The sequence below is a fragment of the Vombatus ursinus genome, unplaced genomic scaffold (assembly GCF_900497805.2).
Source record: "Vombatus ursinus unplaced genomic scaffold, bare-nosed wombat genome assembly UNPS02014942.1, whole genome shotgun sequence".
NCBI lineage: Eukaryota > Metazoa > Chordata > Mammalia > Diprotodontia > Vombatidae > Vombatus > Vombatus ursinus.
In genome coordinates, this window is record NW_020954720.1 from 8778326 (window position 1) to 8794414 (window position 16089).

The window sequence follows — 16089 nt, forward strand, 5'->3', positions numbered from 1 at the left end:
TTATTTCCAGGTAGTAACTTATATCCTGGCAGTATCTTGCAGAGTGTAAAATAGAAACATCTTAGCGTTTTCTCTCTGCTCTATCTTCAATTTTTATTTTTTGGTCCATATGGTGATATGTGAGTTGAGAGAACCAAGAAAATCTTGTTTAAAATCAAGTAAGTATTTCTATGTGAAGTTTGATTGAAATATATCATCCTCTTGTTATTTTTGAGATTGCACATTATCCTGAGCTTTTCTGATAGGCTGTGTGAAATGTTAGATTTCTCATAGAAATATGAAGAAAAGTAAACATTCACATATTCTAATCGTATACCTATGAAAAGGTACAGGCAAAAAAGAGAAATTAATATTCTGTTTTCCTCCACAGTCTCCAAACGTCCACAACTACCCGGATATGGAAGCTGTTCCCCTCTTGTTAAATAACATGAAAACGGAACCCCCGGAGGACTCGTTATCCACAGATCACTTCCAAACACAAACTGAGCCAGTGGACTTGTCCATAAACAAAGCCAGGACATCCCCTACAGCAGTTTCATCCTCCCCAGTTTCCATGACAGCCTCTGCCTCCTCTCCTTCCTCTACGTCAACTTCATCATCGTCTTCTAGTCGTCCAGCCTCATCCCCAACTGTTATCACGTCAGTATCTTCAGCATCATCTGCGCCAACAGTATTAACTCCAGGGCCTCTTGTGGCCTCTGCATCTGGTGTGGGAGGCCAGCAGTTTTTGCACATTATCCATCCAGTACCACCTTCAAGCCCCATGAATTTACAGTCTAACAAACTGAGTCATGTTCACCGCATCCCAGTGGTGGTACAGTCGGTGCCTGTTGTCTATACGGCAGTGCGGTCACCTGGGAATATGAACAACACTATAGTAGTGCCGTTGCTGGAGGATGGGAGAAGCCATGTCAAAGGTAAGACAAAGAAAGAGGTCAAGTTTTATTTTAGGTCCAAGGGTAGCTTTAAAAATAATTGCAGTAAAGTCCACCTGGGGCCTACAGCCCTTTGCTTTGGTGAAGGTTCCATTCCAAAATAATTCTGTCTTAATTTAAATAAGAAAAGCATGCATCTGAGCCAGTAAACATTCTACTTGGGGCTGTGATGAGTGGTAAAACACATACACACAGATCTGTATATCTGTTATTTAATATATATACACACACACATACATACATACATACATACATACATAACATTCCAATTTTGACTGAAAGTAATGAGTGTATATTTTTACTGTAGAATCCAGACATTTTAAATTTTAGCACATAAGACATTAATTAATATCTGCTGTGATACTTACCTTTGTAAGCAGTGGATGGAGAAGGTACGGTTGGTTCATTTATTGGTGAAGCATGCAGATATAAATACCTTCTTGTTGAAATTAGTCATCATGAAGATTTTCCCTTATAAATCAGTGTTTCTTCTAGTTGTTCATCCTGAAACATTTTTTTTTTAGATGACAGGTAAAGTGCCGTGGGACTGCAGTGTGTGGGCTTTGGTAGTTATTGCAGTTGTGCAACTTGGAGTCACTTGTAGGTTGTTAACATGTCAGTGAAATAACACATCCAACAGTTGAATGTTTGGCTATAAAAATAACACATAGTTTTGGCTCGCTCCTTCCACCTCCACTTTCCTCTAAATGAGGTGATGCCTCAGTTGGGTGGGAGCATTTTAAGATGCAGTCAGAATCCTTTAGGGATAAGGGGTAAGGAAGACAGTTGACGACTACATATGTAATACCCTGATGAGCCCCAGTTGCTTAATGAAGACCTTGGTAATTATTCAGCAGTTTTTGAAGATGTTCCTTTGGCTTTTTATCCTTTCTTAGTCTTGAGGTAATTTTCTATTTTTTATTTCATTTTATTATTTTTTTTGCCAGGTTGCTATACAGTAATGGCTTCATGATTTCCCTTCTTCTCCTCCTTTTTGTACTGGAATCTGTGTGTGAAATCATATAAGCCAGCTTTCAGCAGAAATAGACCATGGCCATTTTCATAGGCTCATTTTTGTCAGAGTATATGTAAGCACATGGTGACTTAAGATCTTTTAGTATACCTTTTAAGGGCAGCTAGATAGCACAGTGGATAGAGTTCTGGGCCTGGAGTCAGGAAGACTTGAGTATAAATCTGGCCTCAGACACTTATTAGCTGCGTGACCCTGGGCAAGTCACATAACCCTGTTTACTTTAGTTTCCTCATCTGTCAAATGAACTGGGGAATGAAATGGCAAACTATTCCAGTATCTTTGCCAAGAAAACCCCAAATGGGGTCACGAAGAGTTGGACTGAAAACAACTGAACCACAACTACCGAGCTGCCAAGGTATTGCCAGTTCCTTCCTAGCTTGTGAAAACAATTCATCAATCCCTCAATAAGCACTTATTTGTTCCCTAAGAGCCGGGTGCTATTCTAGGAGTTGGGAATGCAATGGCAAAACCAAAATTTTCTTTCCCCCAAAGAGCTTCCATTCTATCAAGGGAAATAATATGTACACATTGAAATAAATTCTCATACCAGTTTCATCAGAAAGATCTTTGGATTGATCACACTAAGAGGACTTTGCCTACAAAGGCAAGATGCAGCCACTTTGACTCACTCGTATGAGTTTGTCATATTAGAACTCACATCTTACGCTGCTATTGTCGGTGACCAGTAACCACCACTGTTGTATCTGCAGTGTAGAAGTAGAGAGAAAGAAAAGAAATTGTTATTTTTTAATGGATTTCATTACAGCCAAACTGTTTGTCTAGCTTGTATTCCTGATTAGAATGAGTAGGTCAGTTTTATTATTGATAATAGTAATACATGAAGACAAGATGATTTATTCTTTTAAAGAGTAATTCACAGATAGATTTGTTATTTCTGTTTTTTTTTTTTAGAAAAGTTTCATTGCTTAAACCCTAAAGCCAATAGTTTAAGTATCATCCTTTTATTCCTCTATAGTTGATTCCCTTTCTCATTTCCCAAAGAAACAATCCAAACCTTCTTTTCTCTTCTCAAGCCTCCCACACCTCCATCCCCACTCTCTATTAGCTGGGGACCTGCCTTTTAATTTGCTGAGAAAATTAAATTCTTTTTTTTCCACCTCAAGCCTCTTGACATCATCTCTTTCTTTACCTGGGTCTCTGAAAAAGAGATGACTCTTCTTAAACCCTATTGACGTGTGTCTTTGACTTCCATCCCCTCCTATCTTCTCCCACTGATTCCCGCCTCAGTCATCCCCCTTCTCTCTAATATTAATTACTGGTTCTTTTCCTGCTGCCTTCCAATAAGCTCAAGTCTCTCCCATCTTCAAGAAAAAAAAAGTCTTCATTAGATGCTATATTCCCCTCAAACTAGCATCTTATGTATTTCCTCCCTCTCTCAGCCAGACTTCTTGAAAAAAAATGCATACACTTGCTACCTCTACTTCTTCTCTTCTCACTCATTCCTCAACCCTTTGCAACTCGACCTTCAAATCCATCACTAAAATGAAACCACCCTTTCCAAAATTAACATCTTTAATTAAATAACATATTAGTCTTCTCATCATCATCATCCTTCTTCTTGGCCTGTATGCTGCATTAGACACTGCTGACCTATCCTGCTGAATTCTTGATCCTTTCTGGCTCTCCTTATTTCTTCTCCTCCCACCTCTCTAATTGCTCTGCTCTGTCTCAGTCTCCTTTATTTCATTTTCATCCATATCATACTCCCGAACTGTGGTTATTCCCCAAGTGTCTATCCTTGGCCCTCTTCTCTATTTACACACACTTTCTTGGTGGCCTCATTAACTCCCAAGGGTGTAGTTATTATTATTTTTTGTTTTGGTTTGGTTTGGGTTTTGTGTTTTGTTTTGGTTTGTTTTTTTTTTTGGCTAGGCAGTAGGGTTAAGTTACTTGCCCAGGGTCACATAGCTAGTAAATGTCAAGTGTCTGAGGCCCAGATATGAAGTCAGGTCCTCCTGACTCCAGGGCCAGTGCTCTATCCACCGATCCACCTTTATATATACAACTCAGTCTCTCCACTGAACTTAAGTCTCATATCACCAATGAGTAATGGATATTTCAAACTAGATATTCTAGGAATATCACCAACATGGTATGTCTAAAATAGAAGTTGTTATCTATTTACCCAATCTCATCAGTTTCCCAAACTTCCCTAATTCTGTTGATGACACACCACACCTTGCGTCAGTAAACATTTATTAAGTGCCTACTATGTGCCAGGCATTTTGCTAAGTATTGGTGATACAGAACTCACAATTGAGTGGAGGACACAAGAAGCAAACAAATATGTACAAATAAGCTAATGAAAAGAGGGAAGGCACTAGAATTAAAGAGGCTTTAGAAAAGCTTCCTGTAGAAGATGGGATTTTAGTTAGGTCTTAAAGGAAGCCAGTAAGCAGAGATGAGAAAGAAGACCTTTCCAGGCATGGAAGACAACCAGAGAAAATGCCAAGAGCCTAAAGATGGAGTTCCTGTTTACGGAACATGTCAGCCAGTGTCACAGGGTCAAAGAGTACATACTAGAAAGATATGAAACCACTCAGTTCTGAAGGGCTTTGAATGCCAGAAGATTTTGTTTTTGATCCTGAAGGGTTATTGGGAGCCACAGACATTTATCGAATGGGGCAGTGACATGGTTGGACCTGTGCTTTAGGGAAAATTGCTTTGGTGGCTAACTGCAAAATGGATTGGAATTGGGAGGGGCTTGCAGACTGTTGTAGTGATTGTAGTCCAGGTGTGAAAATGAGGAGGGCCTGTACCAGAGAGGTGGCAGTTTCAGAGAAGGAAATGTAGTTGATAAATGCTGCAAAGGCAAAATTGACAACCCTTGACAATAGTTTGGACGTGGTAGGGTGAGAGATAGTGAGGAGTCCAGGATAACACCTCTGTTGCTAGCCTGAGAGCCTGGGAAAATGGTGTTGCTCTCTGCAGTGGTGGGGAAGGTAGGAATCGGGGATGGGAAGGGGAAAGATAATGTCCCCAAAGTTCAAAATTCCTCACTGTCCCTCAACACACACATCCATGCAGTTGCCAAATCTTACTCCTTCCACCTCCACAATATCTCTTGCACCTGAATCCTTCTTTTTACTGACAAAGTCAATGCCCTCAGGCCCTGAACACCTCTTGTCTACCGTGGATCTTCTAAATGTTTTTGCTGCTCAAATCTCTCTCTATTACTGTCATCCTCCACACAGTTGCTAAAGTGATTTTCTCTTCCTGTCACTCCTCTACTCAGTAAGTCCTAGTGGCTTCCTGTTGCTTCTAGGATAAAATATAAACTCCTCTGTTTAGCTTTTAAATACTTTTACAACTTAGATCCAACCTGTCTTTCCAAACTCACTGTACGTTATTCCTCTTCCTACATATTGCAATCCAGCCAAAGTGTCTTCTCTCTGTTCCTCACCCAAGACATTCCATTGCTTGTACCTCTGTCTTTGCACTGGCCATCCCCCATAGCTGCAATGCACGTAAACTCTACCTATAGAAGCTCTCTTTTTCGAGCTGTAACTCAAACACCAGCTTCTTCTACGTAAAGCCTTCCCTGATTCCCCCCAACTGCTAGTGCCATCCCTTGCAAGTTAACTCGTAAGCAATGCTGTATTTATTCTGTATGTAACTAATTATATATGTACTTGTCTACCTCATTAAAATGTAAGCTCATTGGTAGTAGAGATTGTTTCATTGTTTGAATTTGTATAGCCTATGTGGTTCATGGCATAGTGCATATTAATCAGTGTTTATTGATTGCCATTAGAGCATTTTATAAATAACTTAACCATGTGAATACAATAAACTGCCATTTTTATGTATTGCTATTTAATGGAAATGCCACTTTTATAATATGATACTGACTGGTAAAGAAGATTCTTATAGTGCCTTTTATGTAATTTTATTGAGTTTTCAAAAAAATTCACTTTTAAGGGGAAAAGGAAGAGCATTGACAACTGTTATCTGCCATCATTCAAGTAGGAGAAAAATTTTTTCTACAAATTTTTAGGGTGAGTCATCAAATTTCATATTTGTAGGAAAACATTTTTGTTGAATGATCTTGGTCTCAGCCAATTCTCTCATTTTTCAATGTATGTGAACATAAATGAGTAACTTTGACATGTTATTTTTTGTTGAGGTTTGTGGGGTTTTTTTTTGGTCTCTATAATAGCATTTGTTTTTTAATCATAAAGCTATTGAATAGAATCAAACACCTTACAGGATTTAAGGCTTTTCATAGCCTAAAGTGAAAAAGATTGAGAAATAAGGAGGAAACGAATAAAAAAAGAAAAAACCCTACTCGAAAAGCTGAAACATCTCCTAAAGTGAAAGTTGGGTCAGATTTCTAAGGAGTGGAGCATAACTTTAATAAGCTTAGCAGCAGATTCAGGTCAGAAAAGCTGAAGGTGTATCAGAAGATTGGAATGCTACAGGGTTGAAACATGAAAGTGATTATAGGTATGACCATCAGCAGTATGGAGCAACTGAATGGGCAGAAGTTTCTTTTAGATAATCTAATGGTATCAAAGGGGATAAAAGCTACTAGTGTGTGACTGGTTGAGTGGATAGAGACTGACCCAAGAGGGAGGGGGAGGAAACGTAGAGGCAACAGAGAATTTGGAGAGAGTCAATGGTTCTTGAGTAATGATGAGGAAATACTTGAGTTATAGGGGAAGACCTTGGTATGGGCTGGAAGCCTGATGGTGTAAGTACCTGTAATGGCTGTCTTTAGGTCTTCATCCCTTTTGCCACTCTTGTGGTGGTGATGATTGAGTCAGATGTTTCCTGGGTTTCTTTCTTGAACCAAATTCGTGGCGTGGTTGTTCTAGTATCCCTAAATTGTATGTGTAGATATAGGGAAGCTATAAAATGTCAAGTTCAGTCCATCAGTAAGCATTAATTAAGTGGCTACTATGTGTTATGCACAATCCTTTTAAAGTCCTTTTTATATGTAATATCCGGTACCCTTGACCTGCTGGTGTGAGAGCAGGTTGGAATCAACAGGAAAATCCAGAAAACAGTAGATTTTGACATGCAGAGAACAGATTTTGATATGCCTGCCCGAGAGCTGTGCGGCCACTACAGGGCGTGTGGTTGTGTGTATACACCAGGGGTGGGGAACCCACCCCTTGAGTGGTCTTTAAGTCCTCGGGCAAGGCCTTTTGACTGAGTCCAAGCTTTATAGAATAAATCCTTTTATTAAGGGATTTGTTCTGAAGTTTGGATTCAGTCAAAGGGCTGCACCTGAGGACCTAGAGGGCCACATGTGGCCTCAAGACTGCAGGTTCCTGAGGCCTGATATACGTTATTCTAATACTAAAGTTATTATTAACAGAGATATAATCAAACATGGAAATCTGGTGCTATATTCTCATATGCATGAATATTTACCTGAAATCATTATAAGGTTCACCAGCTACCATTCTGGAAATTAGGGTATAGTATAACTTGTAACAGTAAGTCTTGTCATGCTGTTCCAGCCTATAAAATGATAAGAATAGTAAATCTTTACATTGACTAGGAATTGATTTGACTAATATTAGTAAGATAATATTAATAATATTAGTAATATAATATTATATATTAAAGAAGTTTTGCAATTCCCCAAAGGCACTTTCATGCTGCTAATCTCCTTTCTTTAATGCTGGACCAACTTACTGTCAAAGGCCATTTCTTCTTTAAACTTTGTGTCTTTTTCTTCCGCTAATATGATTTTCTGCACAGACTAGTTACTTTAATATTTATTGAGTTTACTTTAACTTAATTTCATTAGCTAAGTGGCAGTTAGAGTTCTATTGCATCCTAAGAAAGCATTATAACATGTATTTTGGCTACAGGTTAAGATAGAGAAACATTCTTTTTTCATTGTAATGTATAAGTTCTTTAGGTCTGAGAATGGTTTTTAAATTCATTTTTCACCTTGTAAAATATTTTCTGATCTAATTTTCTAATCAGTGTTTTCTAATAATACACATATAGAATTATATAAAGCTTTTGTTGATTGATCACTTGATTGGCTGATGTGAAAAAAGCTGATGAAGAAAATCAACCTGAAGGGAGAGAAGGAGTAGATACACATTTTGTTGTTGTTGTTACTCAGTTGTTTCAGTAATATGTGACTCTTTGTGACCCCATTTGGAGTTTTCTTGGCAAATATACTGGAGTGGTTTGGCTTATCCTTCTCCAGCTCATTTTATAGATGAGGAAACTGAGGTAAACAGGATTAAGTGACTTGCCCAGAGTTGCATAGCCAGTAAGTGTCTGAGGCCAGATTTGAACTCATGAAGATGAGTTTTCCTGACTTCAGGCCTAGCACTTTATCTACTGTACCACCTAATTGCCTTCTCTATACAGATCACACATGGTAAAATGTAAAAGCTTAGAAATTCTTTCTTGACTCCGTTATTCATTTTGCAACGTATAGGGCAACACTCACAGGTTGTATTGTGTGGTTGTGTGTGGTTTGTCCTTTGTTCTCGAAGAGGACTGTGACATCAGGGAGATGATGACATGACTTGCAATTGACTTTGATTTGAGTTGGCTGTGCAAGGTCACCAGCCTCACTTTCTCCTCCAGAGCCATCTGTGTCCAGTAGCCAGGTATCAATCAGGACAACTAGAGATGGCCCAGGATACAGTGGGAGACCTTGGCCCTTTTAAGCTAAGATCTTTCCAGGTTCTCACTTGGAGGGAGGCAATGCCCGTTAGGCCAATGGTAAATCAGCTGATTGTCAAAATCCTATCCTGATTCATTTATATAATATGCAAATAAAGATATCATAGAAAGTTGGTCAGTGGTAAAAGGAATGCCACCTTCATGTTAAGGAATAGATAATTTCTGTAAAACACTGTTTTATTTACCTAATTTGACTCAGTGTCTCCTGAAAATAGAAATTCAGGATAAATTGTGATAAATTGGTCGTATCTAGGTAACTAGAATGAGGAACTACAGGAAAGGCTAGATAGTCTTCATCCTAACAGTTACAAAGATAACCAGGTTGGAGTTAGGCAAATGTTTGTCTTTAATTCTATGGCACTATAAGGTAAATCTCTGGAGGAGAGCAGCTCTGAAGAGGGGAACCCAAGGGAGGCTACATGCATCACTCTATATACATGACACCAGGACCTTCCTTTTCTATTAATTTGGATATGAATGCAGAATAAACTATTAGAAGAACACTACTTTGAGATCTTGTGTTTTAACAAGGGGAGAGAAACAGGTGATGATAATGTAGAGGACAGAAGAGAGGATACCCACTTAGAAAAGATGTCATTTAAGGACAGCCAAAAGTTCACCAGGTTTTCATGATGGTTACACATAGAGGACCCTTGTATGCAAAGTCTTATGGAGTAAAGACATAAGTAACTTGGGAAAATACTCAGCCTAGTGTACCTTGGACATGGGGTTCCAAACAAGTTACTTGTGATTTTTTTTTCTTTTTCTAAACAAAATGTGTCTTTGAGATGTGGCACTTAGTGTAGGGTTTTGGTGGCAGCTTTATGAGTTGTCAAGTGGAAAGATTTTCCGGAGTTTCTGGATTTTCTTCAGTGAAATAAAATCTGGAGGAAAAGAACACAAGAGAATATATATAAACCCCAAATAACTCTATATATGACTTCGAGAGGAATTTTTGTGTTTATATGTGAATATGACATATACGTAAGTTTTGAGAATTTAAAATATTGGAGATAATTTAAGCCATATTGTGAGGTTCTCAGGAAAAACTGAAAAGTCATGTTGATAAGCTTTTAGTAAGTGATAAGTATATGTTGGGCACTATATTAAGCACTGGAAATACAGAGAAAGAGGAGCTCACATGGATGAGACAACCTGCAGACAACTATGTATGAACTGGATGTATAAAGGATAAATTAAAAATCATCTCAGAGAGAAGGCACTGAGGCTAATGAGGATCATTCTTGAGAAGGTGAGGCTTAAACTAAGACCTGAAGGAAACCATGCATGCCAGGAGGCAGCCATGAAGAGAGAATTAAACTCATGGTGGACAGCCAGTGAAATGCTTGGACTAAGGAGATGGAGTATGGAGTATGAGGAACAGCAAAGAAACCAATGTCACTGGATTCCAGAGTATATGGGAGGGAAGTAAAGTGAAAGAAGACCGAAAAGGTAGAAAGGAGTCAGATTATTATCAACAGCTTTAAAAGCCAAACAGTATATGTGACAGTCATTTTAGGGCTAGTGTAGGTGAGGGCAGAGAAACTCATCAGTAGACGGTTGATCATCTGGTGATAATTTTTGGGTTTTTTGCATTGTGGATGTTGGTTTTGTTATTGCTTTGGGGAGTGTTTTTTGTTTGTTTTTGTTTTGTAAGAGGAGAATGGTGGGACACATCAACTCATGAAACTATATATATCTGGTGAAGCAAAAAGAGCTTAGGAAAAACATCCATGGTAAGAGTGTCCACCCAGAATGTTCATGAACCTCTAAAAGTATAGAAGTGGATGACCAAGGCAGTCCTGCTCTACTGCTAAGAAATTTTCTGTGCTTTAATTAAGTGCAGCGTATGGCACTGTGCGCCACTGGGTGTGCCCAAAATACCTATAGCCACCCCTTTCTGAAACAGTGCTACCCTCATATTTAGACACAGGAAGAAAGTGGGGAATGTTCCAGAAATATGCCATATTTTTCATAGCAGCCATTCCTACTTCAAATGAGATGTAGCCTTGGGCATGGTTGAAATAAGCAAACCCCATTTCCCTCCTGCAGGCTATTACTTTTTTCAGCAGCCCACAAGAACAGACCACACGTGTATTTTTAGCATCTGCATAATTTATGTTTGTGGAGGAAAACTGTGGACATCATACAACCCCAGTAGTGCCGTGAATACTACAGAGCCTTCAGGACTCAGAAGCCCTGGCTACAAGCTTTATAGTCAACCCTGACTTTTTGCTCTCATGGAGGCCCCATCTTGGACCACTTCTTTTCCAACGGGTTCTTTCCACGGTGGCCAATTTTTGTAGCTGCTTCAGATTATCGGCTTGTCCTTGAAGTATTTCTTCTCCCCACCTTACATGAGTGACCTCATTTAGCCCGCCATCCAGCAACACGTTTGGAATGCTGGTGTCATCTGTCCACACCACCAGAATAGTGCAGTGCAGCTGACCTAGTGTAAGGTCAATTAGTTTGCTTGTGGAGTCAGTTAGTAAACTTTGCTTTGGGTATTTTTAACCTTCAGTTCATTGTTATAGACTATAGATTACATTTTTCCAAGCACAAAACACAGTTCTCTGATGAAAAATAGAAATACTTAAGATCTGTTTCTGTTGTTGTTGTTGTTGTTGTTGTTTTGAAGTTTTATGTTTCATCAGCACTAAAATTACTAATTACTACTTACTATTACTAATTACTAATAATTACTACTAGGTCCAGTGGCCATTTGAAGGTTTAAAGTTTAAGGGTTTGGGGGTGTTTTTTTTTGTTTTGGGGTTTTTTTGTTTGGTTTTCTGATTCCTTCTCTTAGTTTTCCGAATTCATATAGGCCTAGGCCCCAGGTAGCTGCCATTTTGCTCCTTTGGACTTCTCTGTCCAGACTGACCGTTGACACCCCACTTCCTCCCCAGTTTTGGAACCATAATCAACATTGTTCCTGGAAAGAATATGTCATTCTACTCTCCTAGAATTCCATTCTCTGTCCCAGTAACTTTCCAAACCCAAATATCTCCCTTTCCTGGCCTTACTCTCATATATGTGTTATCTCCAATCCTGTTAAGCTCTTTGAGGGCAAGTACTGAATTTGCTGTTATATTTCTATCTCGGTGCTTAACATAGTCCTTGGCATGCTGAGTGTTTAATAAATTCTTTTTCATCCATTCATTGTCTTTAAGTCTAAAAGTTGACAGAACAAAAATGTTTCATTGAATTACAATTGATCATTTATGGATAGTGTGGAGAGACTGCATGGCATAGTAGATATAGAACCAGCTCAGAGCCACAAAACCTGTGTTCAGGTGCTGACTCTGACACATGTGTGTCACAACCTTATGACCCCAGACAGATCTTTTAACCTCTCAGTGCTATAATCAACTAAGATTAAAAGTTGCAAAGAAGTTGCAAACCTTGGGCACCTAGGTGGCGCAGTGGATAGAGCACCGGCCCTGAAGTCAAGAGGACCTGAGTTCAAATCCGGCCTCAGACTAAACACTTGACAGTAGCTGTGTGACCCTGGGCAAGTCGCTTAACCCCAATTGCCTAAAAAAAAAAGTTGCAAACCTGCATTGGTAGAATTTGCTCATCCTTGAGTTCCCTATACCAATGAAATCACAGGCTCAGACTCCATCTCTAAATTTTACAAATTTACAATTTAACTAATTTAAAATAAAATTTACAAACTGAAACTTAGCAAAAAGGATAGTAATAGTGCCTTGAGTGCATTGGAGCAGGTATTCCATATCTCTGAAAATCTGGTAATTAAGTTTGGACTTGTACAAAGCAGGAAATCAATAAATGATTTATCAGTGAATTGACTTGTATTTAGTTTCATGAAACCTGTTTTTTCATTTGTTTGGCTTTCCATGTCTCTTTCTTTTCCTAATCTTATTCCCAGCATGGAGATTTTTCTACTGGAAACTTAGTCTCTTATTTGTTTCTTCCGGAAGTGCACAAGCATCATCAAGGATGAACATGCCCCAGCGAAGAATTGGCTTCTTCTGTCCTTGTTACTGTTTATCTGAAATGTCTGCAATCTGTCAGTCCCTCTGCTTCCTCTGGCAGAAACCAGATTGGCTCCTCGAAGGAAGCAAGTGGATAACTTGTGTTAGGAACAAGCTGCGAGGAGAGAGACAGAGGCTGCGTCAATACAGTGCCAACGAAGCCAGCTGAAAAGTTAAAAACCCAGCCAAATGCTCATTGTTTGTATGTGAAAAGTTGAAGTTCTAGCTATTTTTTGCCCACTGAGCTGACCAGTTGTTTTGGCATCTTGTGGATAAAATTAGAGAGTAAGGAGGGGATGGGAAGAAGAAAAGCCATCTAGTGCAGAGTGAGTCATATAGTATAAAGATGGTGAATGGTGGAAGCAAAAATAAATAAATGACAACTCCATCAATTAGCTGAAATAACTAAAGCCAGACTTGAACAAAGTGATTGTGTTTTCGTTCTGCTATAGAATCATTGAGTAAAACAGCCTGGGTATGCTCTTTTTATTTTTATAAATCGAGAGGACTCCTTCAGTAAGAAGTCTTAATTTATGTTTAAATAAATGTGAAAATCTGGTAATATTTCACTAACATTATTTCTTCATACATCTCCACGTATTTTTATTTATACTACACATGCAAAGTTTTCTATAGTAACATTTAAGATATTTAATGTTAAACCCTGGATTTTGAAATGTAAGACAAATTTGTCTCATTATTGAATACTTCTTTTTAAACAGGCTTTTTTCTCTTCTCACTTCAAATGTTGCCTTGAAAGAATACAGTATTTCTAATTTCACTCCAATTATACAAGTGCTATTATTTCCTGGAGAGAAATTCTTGGTTTTTATGTTAAAATGTGTATATTCCTGATATGTCTTTGGTATGATATTTAGATTATGTGGCTATTGCTTGAGGCCTTATTTTGCAAGCATTTGGCAACTGAACTGCTTACTCTTGCTCTAGGACTTGGCGAGGGCAAAAAAAGAGGGGGGAACATGTGATTAAAAATTATTCTCTCAGAATCATTCATTTTCATTTTGAAATGTTCATTGAGACTGGATCTTTTAAGTAGATTTTTTTTTTTTTCAAAATAGGCCCTCTTCCCCCTATAAATTTATGTTTCTAATCCTAGGCATTTACTTAACTCTCTCTACCAACCTTCTTTGGTTAATGAGTACTTTGATTCAGTTTGATTTGATTAACTAGTTTAAACTGCTTTGGGTTCTTTGGAGAACAGATATAATATCAAACTAATAGTTGTTAAGAGTTTGTCTCCTAATAAGTAATAGTAGGATTATTAAAAATAATTACAGAGTTCTATCCTTAGCTGCTAATTTCAGTTATTATAATAGGTGAATTCTTATGTGTGGTGCAGGAGACCATTTGGGGTTGAAATCTGATCATTGAGTCGTTTACTTAATGTGGCGTTGCACAATCCTTGAATTCCCTCAATTTCCTCATCTGTTAAACAAGAGGTTAGGACCAGATTATTTATAAGGTCCTCTCTCTCTCTCTCTCCCCCTCTCCCTCTCTCCCTCTCTCCTCTTCTTTCCACACACACACACATGCACACGTATATGTATATACACAGATGTGTATGTATGTATATATGTATGTATGTATGTATGTATGTATAAATTTATGGCTTAGGTATACTATCTCTTCTTTTTTTATACGCAGGGTCATACTGCATTACCAGCCACTTCATGAATGTGAAGAGGAGGTGATAGTCTTACTCTACTATGTGCTGGCCAGATTGTGTCTGGAGTGTTGTATTCAGTTCTGAGCACTGCATTTTAGGGGGAAAAAAGATGAAATCAAGCATGTTGCAAAAGGGGCATCCAGGGTGATGAGGGGATTGAAGACCATGCTATTTGAGTAAAGAAACCAAGAATGTTTAGCCTAGAAAATATAAGATTGAAGTGGTCTTTTGCAGCATGGCATATTCCTCCTCCAAAATCAGCATCTGAGCACAAGATTAGAGTGCCCTGTGACTGAGGAGCTGCTTAATCAATGTGTTTTTGTTTTTTTTTTTTATTCTGGATCTTGAATTTCATCCATGTAGAGGATTGCCTTTGTGGAAACTTTCTCTAATAATGCAGACTGACAACTGGCTGGAAATTTTAGTACTCTTAGAGAGTAACCTTGGGCACTGTGAGGTTTTGTCTGTGCCTGTGGTCACATAGGTCTGAGTTGGGTCTTCCTGATTTCAAGAATTGCCTTTTATATGTTACTCTGCATATATCCTCCCTCACTGTATTATATTGTACATTCAACTCTATCATATCTAGTACAAACTGTTTTCAAACTTGAGATTGGGAGCAGGGTGGGTAGTAGGACGAAGAAGCCATTTTCTCTCTACAACCCCAACCTTCCAACAATTTTATATGTTTTCATAGACATCTCTTTCATGGGAATTATATGTTTAAGTTTATTTGTGCTTAGATATGTGAAATAATTATATGTATAGAAATTCACTTGTAAGTCAAAAACAAGCTAGACATCATGAACAATAGTAATTTGTAATAAGGTTAAAAAAAATAGGTTAAGGCCATCTTATAAAGTAGAGCAGCTGGGTGGCGCAGTGGATAGAGTGCTGTATCTGGAGTCAGAAAGACCTATTTTGCTGAATTCAAACCTTGTCTCAGACAATTACTAGCTGTGTGACCCTGGGCAAGTCACTTAAACCTTTTTGCCTTGGTTTCCGTCTGTAAAATGAGCTGGAGAAGGAAATGGCAAACCACATCAGTATCTTTGCCAAGAAAACCCTAAATGGGGTCACACAGCCTTAGACACAACTGAAAACAACTGAACAACAATAACAAAAGCTTATCAAAGACTTAACATGTGAAACAGGAGATAAATTTTTTGAGGACAAGTACTTTGTCCTTATTGCTGGCTTCGTAACTCCTAGAGAAGTACTTGTACTTGGTAGATGCATAATAAATATTTACTAAATTGAAGGAGAGAGAATTTTGTACAAGTTGGATTGCTTAGAGTCTTAAAGGGAACCTAACTGAGATGCTGTTCCTTAACTGTATCTCAGCTACCTTGCATGGCCAGGAGCATAGGAAAAACACTATAGGAGCAGAATGAAATTAAGAATAGAAGACACACACAATGAGAAGAAATTCGTAGGGCTTGGGCTGCTACAATGAAGTAGTCTCTAAGGGAGACCTATCACCACAGCTGGATGAAGTTGGAGTCTGTAATTATTCTATTTATCTGTAACTGATTAAATTTATATAGTGTATCCCCTTATAAATTCTCACACCCCTAGTAAAGTAGGTTTTATTTGCACTCAACATCCCTGGACTGAAACAGTATTGCTGTCAGTGACCTGCAACTGAAAAGGGATGTGGAGGATAGGAAAGGACTGTCTGTCAGAGGCCGTAACCTGAGAAAATCCATTCCCAGACTCCTTGAGTGGCAACAGCACCATCAAAAAACCTATTTC

General features: G+C 38.4%; 1 protein-coding gene across 1 annotated transcript in view; it reads left to right on the top strand.

Moving 5' to 3' along the window:
• Positions 1-16089, top strand: part of KLF12 (Kruppel like factor 12) — a 290638-nt gene that overhangs the window by 109575 nt on the left and 164974 nt on the right. Inside the window, exon 2 of the mRNA XM_027844571.1 lies at positions 371-917. Within this exon, the coding sequence (XP_027700372.1) occupies positions 371-917 (547 nt within the window). The remainder of the gene's footprint in view (positions 1-370; positions 918-16089) is intronic.